General features: G+C 34.1%; 1 protein-coding gene across 1 annotated transcript in view; it reads right to left on the bottom strand.

Moving 5' to 3' along the window:
- Nucleotides 1-17147, bottom strand: part of EPC2 (enhancer of polycomb homolog 2) — a 111270-nt gene that overhangs the window by 6669 nt on the left and 87454 nt on the right. Inside the window, exons 5-10 of the mRNA XM_059054323.2 lie at nt 16575-16723; nt 15437-15569; nt 13067-13258; nt 9679-9768; nt 8235-8380; nt 7785-8128 (exon numbers count right to left, since the gene is read on the bottom strand). Coding sequence (XP_058910306.1) covers nt 7785-8128; nt 8235-8380; nt 9679-9768; nt 13067-13258; nt 15437-15569; nt 16575-16723 — 1054 coding nt within the window. The remainder of the gene's footprint in view (nt 1-7784; nt 8129-8234; nt 8381-9678; nt 9769-13066; nt 13259-15436; nt 15570-16574; nt 16724-17147) is intronic.

The raw sequence follows: 17147 nt of genomic DNA, 5'->3' as shown, positions 1-17147 counted from the left end.
TGTTTTCTATGAAAAAGGAATTAGGCCCCAGAGATGGACAAAGCTTTAGATATACCTTCATTTCTGTTCTACAATGTTATCATTAAAATTAGTATTGGATTATCAGGAAAAAACAGTTCTGAGATAGCAATTTTATTTTTAGAAGATTATAAAACCTGGGCCTATGATAGTTCTCACTCTACAATTTTACTATTACCTGTATTTTTGAAGTACACATTAGTTATCTTACTGAATTACCAACAAAATCAAATGTCTTTCTTTGCACATGTTAAGTTCACTGCAAGTGTTCTATTTTTAGATGAAAAAAAAATTTAATTCTAAATTTAAAATCTTCAAAATGAAATGAAAATGTGAAGTATTCATGAATTTCCAGCTGTTTGAAAACCTTGGGAAAGAGATGAAAAATAGTTTATTAGATACAAAGGCAGGAAGGAAAATCTTAAGTTAAACCCAAATAAATCTGTTTAAGTCCTATGTGTATAAACAGCGTACCAATTCAAAAGAAATGGACTTGGAATCTGGTGTATGGTCTACTCCCTCAAATTCAGTGTTATGTTTGCCCATAGCTAAGGTTTACATTGTGATGAAAAGGTGAGAAGTCACAGTGGTTAATTTTAAGTGAGGAATAAACCAAATAAAGAGAATACACTTTTAGTAGCTATTTAAAAATTGAGAGAGAAATGAGAATCTTTTCTTTTTCCAAAAGCTTTTGAGTCAGACAACTATAAAATCTTACTAATCAGAATAAAGTATACATGTAAATTACCAGAAAAAACAAACTATTCTTTTAATAAAAAAATTACTTTTGGTTAGTAGTCATTAGCTAACAAAGTGTTGCCAAAAATGATCACTTTATGTAGCTATTAAAAAGGGTTGCTAATAAAATTTCCTGTTTTCTGGGGGGATATGTCTACTTACTGCCCTGACTTGTTGAAACCATTAATTAGCTCAGGAACCCCATACTTTTCCCCATAGAAAACTCATAAAATTCCAACCAAGACGCAATTGAAATTACTCAAATTAATGTTCAAGTGTTGCCTAACTTTTTAAAACTCAGGCTGACTTTAATACCAAAATTCTCATCCCTGGGCTTCCCTGGTGGCGCAGTGGTTGAGAGTCCGCCTGCCGATGCAGGGGACACGGGTTCGTGCCCCGGTCCGGGAAGATCCCACGTGCCCCGGTCCGGGAAGATCCCACATGCCGCAGAGCGGCTGGGCCCGTGAGCCATGGCCGCTGAGCCCGCGCGTCTGGAGCCTGTGCTCCGCAATGGGAGACGCCACAGCAGTGAGAGGCCCGCGTACCGCAAAAAAAAAAAAAAAAAACTCATCCCTGATTCTGTTATTAGTTGAAAACCACTGATATAAAACTTACTTCCAAAATATGGATATGCTTAAAATATTACATTCATTTTTTTCCTCTTCCCCCACACCGCAAGCTCAGCATGTTGGATTCATTCTTGACATCTAGTTCTTTTTTTACTAAAAGGTGTTTTGTGCTTGAAAAATGCTTATTATGTTCCCCATTCAGAATTTTCTAGAGCATTAAACACTTTTAGACAAAAATAGCAATTAGTAATCATGACACAGAATTGGAACACATACAAAACATCCTCCCTAACTGACCTCTTTCATTTTGTTAGGGCAAGTGGAAAGTGGTAAGAAATGTATGGTTTTAATGACACAGACATAGTATTGAATTATCATCCTCAGGGTTGACTTACTAGTAGGTGGAGGATGGTAATTTGATTGAAAGCACCTTCTCCACTAATTATTTTTCCTTTCATAAATTACTGAAATACTTCCATAAGAAATTTATTTCTTACATTGGCTTTGAGTTATCAAGAGGCAAGCATTAAAATAACACCAGGAAAAGGTCATACTTAACAGTGTGAAGAAATCTCTTTAGGAATGAGATACAGAATAGGGGTCCAGCTATGAATGGGTGGTAGTGGCATAAAGAGGAAGTGGGAATGTATGAAAAGAGAAACTACATCTGCTTCTCTTGCTTAGGGCCAAGCCAAGTTCTTTCTACTAGTTGCTCCTCATGAGTTGCTAGCTTAAAAGTAAAATCCATGCTGGTCATCCATCTCCCCTACCCCACACCTCCAAGTCCTGTCAGTTTAAAAGTAACCACACTCTGATTGTTTTGTGAAGGCAATATTTCACTATTCCAGACAGACAGGAAGTATTCCTTTCCCTAAGTAAGGAATTTTGGAAATCTCCCTGGGTAACACATTCTAATAGGTCACATATTACAGAATTTCCCCTTTTACGTACGCAAATATGTCATTCTGTACATCAGTAACACACTTGCATTTCTAAATATTTTGTGTATATAACTGACAGTCTGTTTTTCACTAAAGCCTCTAACCTTTCTGGCTATCTTCCTACCTGGCTTTTTACCTATCTTGGGTTTATCGGTCTGATTTACTCCTCAGATGAATCCATGTACTTTTTCTTAGAACACGTGTCACCATCCTTAGAATGTTGATTCTGTTTTCAAAGATCCTAGGCATCCCTCATTTCTTTCTTCACCTTTCAGGCATGTGGTTCCTATAAGGTGGTTCTGCTAGGTTGGTCCTTCATCACCTTTCCCTCTCATAATCTGACAGTGACCCATCAAAAACATACTCTAGGTATCTCCACTAGATTTTACACTGGTGTATTGATTCTAAATCCCTAGATCACTCACTGTTCCTTAAACTTGGGCCCACAGAGAATATTCTTGAGTATGTGTGAAATCTTTATAAGTATTTGTCAACTTTGTATTGATGTTTCATTGATAAACTAACAAAAAGAAAAATCTAATCAAAACACGTTCTGTATTTTCTGGATGACCACCCCACAACAGAATATAAACATATGATTTTTATGCTTGTACCTGCTGCCTTTTTAAAATAATCTTTTAACTTTTAATTCAGTGTTTCTCAAAGTGGGCTAAGATGACGTATTCTTGGGAAGCCATGAATTTTTAAAAACACTAGCTTAGACCAAATTTTTGTAGCTTAATGAAGAACATCTAATGTGGTAGTAAAGATTATCTAAAAGTTGAAATGAATATATTATTCAGCACTTCTTCACCTACCAGGCAGGTCTTTGTTATAAACGTTTTAACACATGCTTTGTTGAAGCAATGCTGACTATATGCAATTTTTGTTTGTTTTAAAAGCTAGATCTGGGGCTATATAGAGGGGGAGAGAGATCCTATTTTAAACCTTCTAGGTCATAGCAAGGAATCAGGTAAAAGTTCACATAAAACCACTGGAGCTACTCTGAGGACAAATCTTCCAATCCATGAAAGACGACATTACCTGTCTAGGACTACACATCCTATAATGTAACTAATGAATAAACTGCAAAACTGTGGGGATAATAGTGAGGGTGAAGATGGGAGGTGAGAGGGTGAAGGGGGGGGTGGGGAATGAGGAACAAAGATGTGTAGATAAAGAAAACAGACTAAAGATCCATTTAAACTTCTGACATCCAAGCTAAATAGTTATAACTGAAATTGCAATATTATTTCCTTTAGCAGTCAAACTAAAATTTTAAACTCCTGAAGTCTGAATCCATTTCCCACCTTTAGAAGTGACCCTAACTAAAAAAATAAATCCTTGTGAGTACCTTAGCTAATTGTTAGAAACATAGTTTTACCTTTCTTAAAACTTTTATGCTTGCAAACATTTTATGGCAATTTAAAAAAGAATGGGAAAGACACTGGAAAAATTAAAAACCAGGAATTTCTCCTGGAAAACTGCCCAAAATGTTGCTGATTTTACAAACTGGTAATATTAAGATATTTGAAGCTGGTCAAAAGCTTCAAGAAGAGTTGCTGGTATCTATCTATTCAGTACACAAGACAAATGAGAAAAGAAAAAACATGTTAACTTGCAACCATACATTAGTCTAAACCAAGATTAAAAGTAAATGAATCCTTGAAGATGCTCAAAAAAAAAAAAAAAAAAAGCAAATTAATCCAGCCCTTCAAGTCTGAACAAGCAATGCTACTTTTAGATGTGAAATATATTTGCTGGGCTTCCCTGGTGGTGCAGTGGTTGAGAATCCACCTGCCGATGCAGGGGACACGGGTTCATGCCCCGGTCCGGGAAGATCCCACATGCCACGGAGCGGCTGGGCCCGTGAGCCATGGCCGCTGAGCCTGCGCGTCCGGAGCCTGTGCTCCGCAATGGGAGAGGCCATGACAGTGAGAGGCCCGCGTACCACAAAAAAAAAAAAAAAATTTGCTTAAGGTTAGGATTTAAGAATAGTATCTCAAAAGAAAAGTTAAATACTACAGTTTCAAACGACTGAAAACGTTATCACCTATTTATATAAAAAAATAATACCTGTCATGTATAATCCATGTATAAGCTCCTTGAAGGTAAGGATTATTGTCTTCTAAAACTCTGCAACTTTTAAACACTCAACATAGTGCTCTGCATATACTAGATCCTAAATAATGATGTATAAACTTAATTTTCCTTGGTTATCCACTTGCTATGTGCGGCACATCTATCTTTCCTTTCTGTCCTGCTTCTATTCTTTGAGAAGAGATTTTCAATTAAGAAAACATACTTTTATTTAACAGTTAACTAAATGAAGTCTTTAGTTTTAGTTCTTACTAATAACTACGACACACAGTTCTATTTGTTTCCCTTTAAGTCCATTCAGTACCGTATTGAAAATAATAATTAGAATACATTCAGGACACAGGGGTTATGACTTGAAAAACATTAACTGGGTGATGAACAACATAAAAGTAAGAAAATACTTTGCCATTGGCCCTCAAGTTCAAGGTTTTTTTTTTTTTAAGAACTAAGGAACTTGTGATACAAATAAATATTACTGTCAAGTATATCAGGTTTCTATTCCTTTTTTCCCATATTTATTTATTTTTAAAATTTTTATTGGAGTAGAGTTGCTTTACAATGTTGCATTGGTTTCTACTGTACAGCAAAGAGAATCAGCTATATGTATACGTATATACGTATACATATCCCCTCTTTTTTGGATTTCCTTCCCATTTAGGTCACCACAGAGCACTGAGTAGAGTTCCTTGTGCTATACAGTAGGTTCTCATTAGTTATCTATTTTATACATAGTATCAATAGTGTATATATGTATATATGTCAGGTTTCTATTTCTGATTAAACCCTTTATTTGCTGGGATTTCCCAGCTGTGAAACAGAAAATTCAGTACTTGACTCTCTGCCAGGTAACTGACAAATATCAGTCCTGTTACTCTTAAAGACATGCATGCTCTCCTGATCAAGTCCACGAAGAGTAAGCAGAAGGCAAAAGTGTTAGACACACAGATTAAAAGAAACCAAATATATGAAGATTCAATTCTTTTGTACATGTCCATCGAATATAAAAATATAACTTAAAAAAATTCCTATAACCTTCTCTTTAGGTAGAAAAGGAATTTCTATCAATATTTACTGAATTATAACTGAATCCACTTAAAATGATCTATCCAGAACTGAGAAACTATGTAATGAATATAACTGGAACAAGTGGGTACTTAAAACTGCCACGGGCGAACTCCCTGGCAATCCAGTGGTTAGGACCCCGCACTTTCACTGCCGTGGGACCAGGTTTGATCCCTGGTAGGGGAACTAAGATCCCACATGCGGCATGGCGTGCCCCATACAAACAAAAATACTGCCATAGTTTTTCAGTTGTTTACAAAACTGCTGTTAAAAAGACTTGTTTCATTATGAATTTATACACCGTGCCTAAGATTTTGAAACAAAAGAAATTTGTTAAAAACAAAACACCTTGTGGCCTCAATGACTATAGGGTCATAGTTAGCAGAGAAAAAAAACTTGAACAAAATCCTTTACTCTAGTAATAAATAATTAAATACATACTTGAAAGACCTGACTCTAAAACATTGATTCTAATGTAGCTTAGCTGTTGCTGAAACCTTGAACGTTTTTAAGGGAAGAAAGAAATGGTACTAAGTTGAGACATAGTACCATTACATAACATACATAAACATAAGGCAGGAAAAATTACACAGACCAAAACTACTATTTTTTTTCTGATGGTAGGGGAAAGGCAAAAATAAAAAAAGTCTTATTATCTACGATGTTAGCATTGCATATTTGTGATTTAAGTTCCCTGAGAAGTGTATGCATGCCTAAAATAATACTTTAAATGCTTATTTTATGCTGATATATGGTAGTGTCATAAAATTCTAGAACTGATTGTATGGAATTATTTATGTTACATTCTGAATCCATACAGAGTACTGATGATACAATAACATGCGCAACAAACATTTTCTGGAAAACAGTCGAGTCACATAGATCTGGAATATATCAGGAATGTACAGTAGAAAGCTGCAAATATTTGGTCACATTCAACTTAAGAAGGAACATATTAAAATCACTTTTTTGTTATGGTATTCATTGGTAGAGAAAAAATTCAGTCTATGGTCAAATCTAATTATAAATGCCTATATATGATATCTTTAAACTCACTTTTTGGTAAAAACTATTGTGAGTAATTTTTGGTACAGGAATTTCAGTTAAGTTAAATAATTTGAACAATGTCTTAGAGTTGGCTGAAAAAAAGATTTGACCTAATATTCGTCAACTTCCTACTATTTTTAGATTTCTAAGACTCCTGCAACCTGAAGTCATAATAGGTATTTATCCATTTGAGCTTCAAAAGGTCATTAAACTTCACAGACTCATGAACTTTATATAACGGGATTCCATTTTCCTTACCTAAATTCGTTTGGGAGAAAATTAACCAACTAATTTGGAGAAATGATATGCCACCTTCCAATCATTCAAATAAATCCAATTTTCCATAACAACCTTTAAATAGATAAATGTCTAAGTCAAGTTTGAAAATAAACAGTTCAGTAATTAAGAAAGACGGAATACTATTGAGACCAAATGTCAACCTAAAATGATTTAAAATCACTTTGAAGAAGTTTAACATAACAATTTTGCATACTAAAATGCACCATCTAGGAAATAATTTAGAAATATGTACATTTTAGAGAAAGAAAGAATATCAACAGTATAAGTCAAGCCACATCAAGCTTTGCCTCTGGATACCACGCATTTTTTTGCAATGTATACATTACAAAGACATTTATAAATTATACATACTTGTATACATGTGATAAAGAGAAGCCTATCCACAGAAGAAAACAAATCAAAATTACATTTTAGATCCTCTAGATGTTATACATTATTTTACAATGCCTATGTATATTAATTTGAATACAATGTCTCTTAAGAGGAAAAAAACTTTCCAATCTCAATTAGAGAGGTAAGTTATCAGACCAAAATTACAACTATTCCTAGGGAACCTCTTTAAAAATCATTTTTCATAAAGAAAGCTTTTAATGGTACTCCTGAGAAGCAATGTTTACATTTAAGCAAAGTTAATACAGTAAAATGAAAATTTTCTTTAACAAAAGCAGACAGTATTGCGCTATGATGATCTGACAGCAGCTTATAACCACTTTGCCTATAGGGAATTCCCTATGCATTGTGCCTACACATTCACCATACCAGGCACACACATTCAAAATACAAGGCAGTGGTTTTATAGGTATCAGTTAGGACATTTTGGTTAAAATGTGAACCACAATAATAGAGTTTAGTTTCTTAGGTTGGAAAAAAATGTAATAGGTTAAGATAAAGTTCCTTTCCTCGGTAGGGTCATGAAAATAAACCTTCAAAATTCACCCTGAGAGTCTATTTAGTGGATAATGAAAAATTAAGGAGAAGAGGATATACTTTTAACAAAGTGACAACTTACCTGATATGCCATTCTTGCTGGTGTTCAATAAAGCTACAGATGCTGCAGAAACTCTTTTATTGTTCACAGTCTGCCCTGGTTTTCTTGAGGTACATTCTTCACTATCACTGTCCTGTAAATTTAGTAGCCTTGGCTGGAAACACTGTAGTCGACATGATCTGATATTGCTTAATATTTCAGAAAGGGACAGTCTATTTTCACAATGTTTATTGGAAGCATTGGTCCGAGAGAAATTAGAAGAAAAGTCTATAGTTTGGGAAGCGCTTGAAAAACCATTCAGCATTTCAGGGTCTATCTGTTTCAGGACTGGGTCATGTTCTGTGGATATCCGGTCCATTATGACCCTGAAAAGCAATATAAAGCCAAATATTACCTAGAAGAACTTAGCATTTTCTTTATACCTTCCCTTCCAGCTTGTAAACAAAAATGAGGTCAAAACAAATAGTTTACCTTCCACCTCTGCCAATTCGCCTCCTTGCAAATCCTATACATCTTCTCGGGACTGTGAGCATTGTAAGGCAATGCCTGTATCTCAACTTATCCAAATCTACCAATTCTGAATTTTCCAACGAATGGTTAGTTTGGTCCAAACGAGGCTGCAAAATAAATAAATAAAAATGTAAAAAAAACAAAAAAACCCCCCAAAAACCCCAAACAACTCATGAATGATTCTGAAATGAAGAAAAGTTAAATCATGATAAAAATAAAGCAACTACAGCATTAGCAGAGCAATTAAAATTTAGATATAAAATTTTAAAATTAGGGTTTAAATATTAACCAGGTAAAATTCTATAAAACTGATTCAAAAGTTCACTCACCAAAATAACTCAAACTAAATTTAGTTTATGACTACAAATACATTTAAGATATTATATTTTAAAAGAAATATATCTTTAAAGAATAATGTGGCTTTTAACATTTATGTAGAAAAGTAGAGATAATGAAGTTAGTAATTTATAGACTTCCTACAGAGATAAACTAGAAGGAAATTTTTTGGAGTAAAAACTGCACTTCAAGAAGGTATGCATGGGTCAAATTCATACTTCCTCTTTACTTATAAGAACATACAGGCCATTTCTTTGCCTTCCTATTTCTTCTAGCATTCTATTTTTCTATGTTACCACTTTCTGTCTCCTTTTTCTCAAACACATAACTTATAAACAATTCTCTACACCTCTTCTACATTAAACACACACACACACACACACACACACACACACACACACACCTGAAAAAACTATAAGTGTATATGTTTACCATAATGCAACAAGACAAAAGGTCTCCAAAAGCCATATATGAGAGCCATCCTCACTACTCCATCTTTACACCTTACTTGAAACCTTAGCATCTGGGAGTGAGGGTCATTCCTTGATATAATCTGCACCAAAACTTGACTTAACAGCACAAAGCATTTTCTAAGTAGGACAAAAAGTTATGAATATGATTATTTGACAATATATTGCCATGCGGGAGGTTTAAAAATGATTCCTTTATGTTTGATACTTACTGGGTTTGTATGGAAAAGATGGGCTTGCCCAAAAGTAAATTTCAATAAACACTCATCAGCCATCTAGGGTTCCATTAGAGATTCTGGGCTCACTTAACTCCAGCAATGACATAGTGAGTAGCTGTCATAACTGCTGAAGTTATAGTTAAAGCCCAAAGTGAGCTATATTTCTAAAATATGAGCAGTTATGAATTTCCAAATAAAGGGTTCTGATCTCCTTTGAAAGGACTCAGTACCTTCGAGCATCTTTTACTGGTATCTGCATAGGGGATATTAAATAAAAAATGCTGATTGACTTCCCATTTTTAGATCAAGACTAAGTCACCTTGACATGAGTTACCTGTTAATTCCAGTTCACAAAAACACCACAAAAAATAAAGTTCTTACAGCATAATACTGGCATCCTGCCCGCCTCCTGAAAGCACAGGGACCATCAGGATCATTTTCTTCTTCGGGTTCTGATATTGGGGACGGTACCTAGAAAGAGGCATGAAGCATTCCATTTAGGAGTTATCAAAAGTCAACAATCTTTGTAATGGTCTAAAATTAGAATCTGATCACAAACAGTGAATCACTCCTATATTACATACAGTAGGCAGTGAATTCCCCCAAACATTTAAAGATTAGCAAAATTTTTCTATGGTTAAAAATCATTATTCTTAATGGACTGGTTCTTGCAGGTAAGTTCACATGGTATTATTGCTTAACTGCTTCTGAACATGCAAGGGCTACAGGCTTAAAAAGAATTAGTATGGTTTTTATATATCCCATTTACATTTTGTAAATATTGTATGTGGCCATAAATACTTTGTAATAACAGTTATGCTTCACCTATAAGTAGAGATGTTTTTACACAATAACTTTGTTTCTCTATAATAAAGCCCCAAACTAGGAAGATAAAAATGGTTTATGAATAGCCTCCCATCCCCAAAAGCCAAAAAGGTCACACATTTCACTCAAAGGGGAGTCCCTTATTTCCTCACTCATTTTTATAAATCACTTTTTAAATTTAGCAGATCAGAAGCAGAGAATCAAAAGAGGAAAGAGGACCCGCTAAAAGGTAAGCAGACTGGTTGCAGAGAGAAGTACTAAGCCCACCACCTGACAGCAAAAGAATAAAGACTTTCAAAAAGCTGTCACATATTAAAAAGCATAGGACCAAGTGATACTAGGTCAAATATCCCTATATAATCTGACTGGACCTCTAGGGCAGCACTGATACATTATTCAACAGCAAACTTTACAAATGTCATCAAAAAACAGATTAAATGAAATACAAATATACTCTGATATGGCAGGGAAATAATATGGTTTAGATAAATTTCTACCCATAATGGGTAAAATTTTTAAAAAAAGTTTTAGTACTTAAGTTTCAGTTGTCTCGCAACTTCACTTTGGAGTACATCTCTTTTTCTGACAATGCTGACTCAACCATATTTACTTGCAAATTACCTCACGAATCCCTCTCTTCCTATTTTGAGAGGAAAAATGCTTTCTCCACATTATTTCCAAACTGTGGTAATTACCACTGAGCAGGGTCATCCAGGGGAGAAAGGCATTTGTTTGAGGTTCCAATATACCTCCACCAACACTATGGGGGAGACACAGAAATAGTAAGCTGGGGCTAATTCTTCTTCCTGGGGAACCAAACCCAAACCTGAAATTTGAAAGGAAATCCCAAATGTGAATTTTACACTTTGGTTCCTTTACAAATCATCTACCTCTTCTAAAATATATACAGGAAATGTCACAAAGCCTCAGGAATTTTTTGCATCCCCTCCTCCTGACTACCCCAGGAGGGGATTCCAGGATTTGGTCTGAGACATAGGAAGAGAGAGCTGATGTTAGGAGAATCAGAAGCATGATCGAGAAGAGACTGGGTTTTTATTCTGCTCTGCTGCCAATCAGTTGGACAAGTCTGGTTAAACTGCTTGTTCTCTTAAGGCTCCCTATTCCTTTGTTCTTGTTTATTGGACAAAGAAGAAGCATATATTATTTTAATTATCTTTTTAAGCAATAAAATCCTGATCTTGTAAGAGCTACATTCTAAATAGCTGCCTCACTGAATAATGTCCAACTTCCGGTACATGCCTACCTACAGTTTAGCCAAAAGGGGATACCATTATAAAAATTAATGTTGTCAAAGACCTAGTATAAGGACTCAGAGGAACCTAAAAGTTCTGAAATGCAATTTCATGTGGGAATGGGAACTATATGAATAAATATTTGAATTTAGAACAGAAATGAAGACCCCTTAATAGATGAGGAATATATGACTAGTGTGCTGAGTGTGTCTATCAGGATGGATGGACTGATTCTAGCAATAAGGGAAAAGTTTCTACTGGACATAGTATCCCCTGGCATCATTCTTAAAGGGCTGGGAGTGTATAGCAAAACTTTACTGGCTTTTATAAATACATTTATCTAACTATGTCATTTCTTACTTAAAATTCTTTAAGAAGTTCCCAGTATATATAATGTAGATAGAGGCCATTTGTCATCTGACTACTACTCCAGGCATCATTCCGTTCACCTCTCTTCCCCTTTGTGTTTTATGTTCCTGCAATGCCAAACTGCTAGCAGTTCCCTCTACTATGCTGTTTTCTCTGCCTTGAGCCCTCCCCTACATCTTCTACCTGGGAAAGACCTACTATTCATTCTCTCATTCCTTCAAATGTCATCTAATTAATATCCCATGACTATTCAAAGCCCTGCCTGAGTCTAACTACATGATCCTCTGACAATTTTAATAAATGATTTCATTTAAGTGCTTTTTAAGGGCATATGAAATTAAACACATTTTTGTGCATTTGTTACAACACACATGAATGCTAAAATATTATCTGGGGTAGAAAAACTAAATCATCTACAAAAGAATAAAACTAATATAATCTAGCCAAAGGGGACAAGTTTTATGTAAACTCTAGATTTTAAATAGTTACAACAACAAGGTGTTTTATAAACTGTCTTGCTTCCAAACATATCTGTCATTGCTTCCAAACATATCTGTCATGTTGGTTAAAAAAAAATGTTTTTTAAATCAAGTAAGTCAAAATGTTAAAATATGATAACGCTTGTTATAGTACTCTCTTTAGGTTGCCTACAACATAAGGAAAAGAAAAAAGGAGGGCATTGCTAGATCAGGTGCTAAAGAATGTATGTTTTAAATTGATCCTTTAATATATAAAATAAAGGTCTTGTTTTAAAGACAGCACATATGAAACAAAAATTAAGATTTTTAAACTGCAAACATTTTGCTATAAAACTGTTGTAATATAACCAAATAATTATTTTCACAAGTTAAAACTTGAACCAGTTCTAAATTTTCTTTAGAATCAAACAGTTATTGCCAAACAAATTAGCAGAATTTACATTAAAAGTTGTAAAATACAATGCTGGTGGAATTATTGTTGGTGAATATTTACAATGATGTATTAAATGTCTTAAAATATTTATAATCTTTAGTTCAGGAATTCCATTTCTAATAATCTATTTTAAATAAGGAGGGAAGAGATAGAGATGCTAATTTTTATAAAAGGGAAAGCTGAAAACCACCTAAATGCTACACAACAGAATAAACTTTATTCAACTGATAGAAAATAACAGAAGCAAATACCATTTCAGTAACTAACATAAATAACGTGGAAACTGTTTATGTCATAACATTAGGTGAAGAAAGCAAGAATCAAAACTCTAAGATGTCAATTATGTTTTAAAATATAGCAATATAAAAGACTAGAAGAAAATGTCTTTAAAATAGTTTTAAAAGAAGCACCTGTGGAAATTCATCTTCATCTGAGCTGTGAAAGTCATACTGCTTAATGTCACTCTTATTGATCACAGGCAGTGTCTCAGGAGCGGGTTGCTGAGACGCTAGCAAAGCCTCTGCTTTAGGCTTCTTTGGGTACTTCTTCTTTTGACGAACCGCATCAGAAGCCTCTTCTTTCAAAGACAAATGATGCGGGTGCTGTTTACATGACGATTTTTCCCCCAAAAGGAAGAAATGAAAATCATTTTAGAAAGCACGAAAAACTATACTGCTCTTTGAAAAACATACATTTTTACCCCAGAGGTAATTTTATTTTCTGGTTTTAATATGCAAAAATTATTATGTGACCATAAACTGAAAAATGTTTTGCTTTCACAAATTACAGTGAAAAATAATTATGACACTTAAATTTACTTTCTACATTGTTATCAATACTTAAACTAAGATGTTAATGATTTTTAAAAATTGTTCTATTATGCAATCCATCATTTAAAAAGTATTTAAATTCTATTTTAATTTTATTTAAATCTAATTAATGATTAAAATTAACAACTATTTTTATTTTTAAAATGACTTGAATTAGATTATAAATTCATAAATTCATTTCTATGCTCATTTCCAATTTTAAAAAATGTCTACATGTGGGGTAACTTTTTTGAGACAGACAAGCTTATGAATTAGGAAAAAAACTTCACTTTTTCAAATGAATCATTACTGCCTCAACTGAACAATAATCAAACTGTTCTCAGGTACCCCAGAGTTCAGTGGTGGTATGTGAGAGGCCATCTGGCAAAGAGACTGATGGGGTGGGTTCTAGCACCCACCTCTCCTCAACAGAACAGCTCTGTTTCTGTTTTAACATATTGGCATTCAATTAATAAATAGAGATCTACTACTTTAAAAAGTTTGAAAATGACTGTTCTAAGCATCAAAGTACAAGCACTATGAAAGTATAAAAATATTGAGGAAGTTATACCTTTCCCCATGTAGCTCAGATTTTTGTAAAAACTACTTTAGGGTCAAAAATGTTACACGTGATGAAAATGTTGCTTAAATGCCAAGTTACTGAGATATAAATGGTTTCATACAATGGATATAGCTATGACATCAAAAAGAAATCCCCAACTTCTCAGAAACTACTTATATTTTAAGGTGGGATGTGTGACAAAGGAAATACAGTTAACTATGTGAAATAGGGTAGAGCAACAATGGATGCAACCATATTTCTAAAATTAATATTTAAATAGGGCGGGTGTTTAATCTTAGAGATGATCTAAAATAAGAATCAATATATAACAAAGGCTGATTCTGTCAGTAATTTGGGGTTGAGATTTTCATATTCTATGCCTACCAATAATATGCCTTGGAAAAGCACTGATTTATATAAAAAGGATTTTTAAAAATAATGTACAAAATGACATTTATTGTATTGTTTATGGCGAAGCAAGTGTGATTTAAAGGGTAGGTGGGCTAGATGCCTGTGATTAATAAGAAAAAACTTTGCTGTTTGAATTGACATGAGTTGAATAATGGAGGAGTCTTTCTGCTCCACATTCTTCCTTGACCTTTAGGAATGAACCCATGAAAACTGAGGATTGTGTACATTTTTAAAAGATGAATTTTCCACAAACACCCTAAGTCACTTTTAAAATCTTGCTACACAGTACAGCTCTACTGTCTAAATGCTCAGCCAATAACCTATTGTTTCTTTTTAAAATCTAAGCTCCTTAAAAGTTTTATTAATTTTTGTATTTCTCAACTGAATACCTTAATATTCACTTGGAACAGTGAATAATGAATAAATATAATTCTTCAGTCTAAGAAACTAAAGTAATTACTTGTGCTCTTTATTAGGAAGAAACTGTGATCTAGAAGTTGTAGGACTTTTTCAAGTCAAGATAGATAGCAACTGATAAATGCTGGTTATGGCAATGGTGATGACAATAAGAATAACTTCCAATAGTCTCAATGAAGAAAGCTTTAATTTTAGATTTTGATGCCTTCCACTATGATGTAGGATTTGCTAAGGCTCGTGATAATAACTAAGCTTTAATTACCCATATTCTATAAAGAAGCAGACAGCATAGTTGAAAGCACATGGTCTTTGATGTTAGACCTAGACTCAAATTTTGAATCTGCCACTTAACAACTTTATGATCTGGAAGTCACACAGAGGTAAAAATCTATCTCAAAGGGAAGTTATAAGGATTAATGAATCAACGTGTGTATAAAAAATCCTAGCAAAGTGCTTGGCAAAATGTAGGAACTCAAGCATGTTAATAACTTTCTTCCTTAACCAAACTATTATAAGACAACTTCAGAAACCAACTGTCTGATCAATACTACCAAACATGCTTCTCCCCAGAAGATATTCACCTTAGTTTTACATTCTTGGACTTTGTGATGATTTCCATTATGAAGAGTTGCTGGAGTGGCATATAACTCTTTTTCTGATCTACTGATCTTCACTTCATTAAGGATTTCACCACCATAGTCTCCCAAATGATATCTTGAAAAGGAAATAATATATAAGAAAATGTTACAGTTTAAAAATAAAAAATAAATAAAAAAACAATGATACTTCATTTACTTGGAACACAACTAATCAAACAGAGCCAACAATTAATCAGATTATTCTTTTTTTTTTTTTTTTTTTTTTTTTTTTGTGGTACGCGGGCGTCTCACTGCCGTGGCCTCTCCCGTTGCGGAGCACAGGCTCGGGACGGGCAGGCTCAGCGGCCATGGCTCACGGGCCCAGCCCGCGGCACGTGGGATCTTCCCGGACCGGGGCACGAACCCGCGTCCCCTGCATCGGCAGGCGGACTCTCAACCACTGCGCCACCAGGGAAGCCCAATAAGATTATTCTTAAGAGAGAAAACTTATGGGAATAAAGAAGCCCATATTTGGGATTTAGTAAAAACAAAACCAGCCCCTACCCCCACCCACCTAATCTCTAAGGGACACAGAAGACGGAATCCTCATATATTTTATATTTTCAAGCACTAGGAAGTGATGCTTAGAATGCTTACCTCAGCAAACACACAAAATTTTGTTAGGTTTAGCATAGTCTACTTAATTATGTAGGAAAAGGATAATTACATCAGAGAATACATTTTCAAAATGCAATGAAACAAGTATTTCCTAACTAATCAGAAAATAAAATCAAATAAACATTTATTTCTCTCAAGTTTTGTTTAACAGAAACTTTAATACAGAGAATTGGACAAAATGATCTCCAAGTTCTTTTCTAAATACAACTCAATGATTCTGCAACAACAACGAAAAATTACGTATAACAGAGGATCTACACTACACACAAAAATATCGCCCAAATTTGCAACCTGAGCTGGTAACTTAATCTGATTTTTAAAACAAAAAGTAGTAATCACAATTTTCAAAAAATGTAGATTTTGTTATATAATCAATTTCAGTTGTTATAAAGCTTAAATTTGGTGACATTTTGCCTATCATTTGACTAAAGCTGTTACTGGTTTGTAATAGTAGCAATGTTACCTTTTTTCCACAACTTCTAAGGTTAAGTGCAATAATTCTCGTTTTGTTTTCTCTCTTCTCTTAATCATTTCCAAAATTGTTATGGCTCTACTAAACTCTCGTCTCAGTTTCAACATCTTTTCATAAGAGGCTTCATCATTCTTACGATTCTATTGAAAATAACAAGTTTAGAAGAATAACTCGTTGTCCACATTTCCAGCTTCATTCAACAAAATCTTATTAGACCCAAATTCATTCTATAAAAGCAAAATGTTAAAAAAGTCATCTAAAAAGCAACTACATTAAGAGAACCTATTTAACTCTGAAAGTAAAAGTATATGCAAATATCTCAATAAATATTAAAAAAAATGTTGCCAGCTGTTGAAAAGATGGAATGACATAGAACGGATAATTCCAATGTAAACAAAATTTTTAAAGTCTGTCTGAAACAAAACCTACTATATCAGAAAATGCAGTCTTTTCACATTGTTACAAGGTTACCTAAAAATAGCTAAAATGAGTGGCTTATTCATCCATCCAGCTCTGTAAATGGGGGCTGGACAGTTCAATACACTACAGTGTAAACATTCATAA

This window comes from Kogia breviceps, chromosome 2 (assembly GCF_026419965.1).
Source record: "Kogia breviceps isolate mKogBre1 chromosome 2, mKogBre1 haplotype 1, whole genome shotgun sequence".
Classification (NCBI taxonomy): Eukaryota; Metazoa; Chordata; class Mammalia; order Artiodactyla; family Physeteridae; genus Kogia; species Kogia breviceps.
This window is presented reverse-complemented; position numbering and strand designations above follow the sequence as displayed.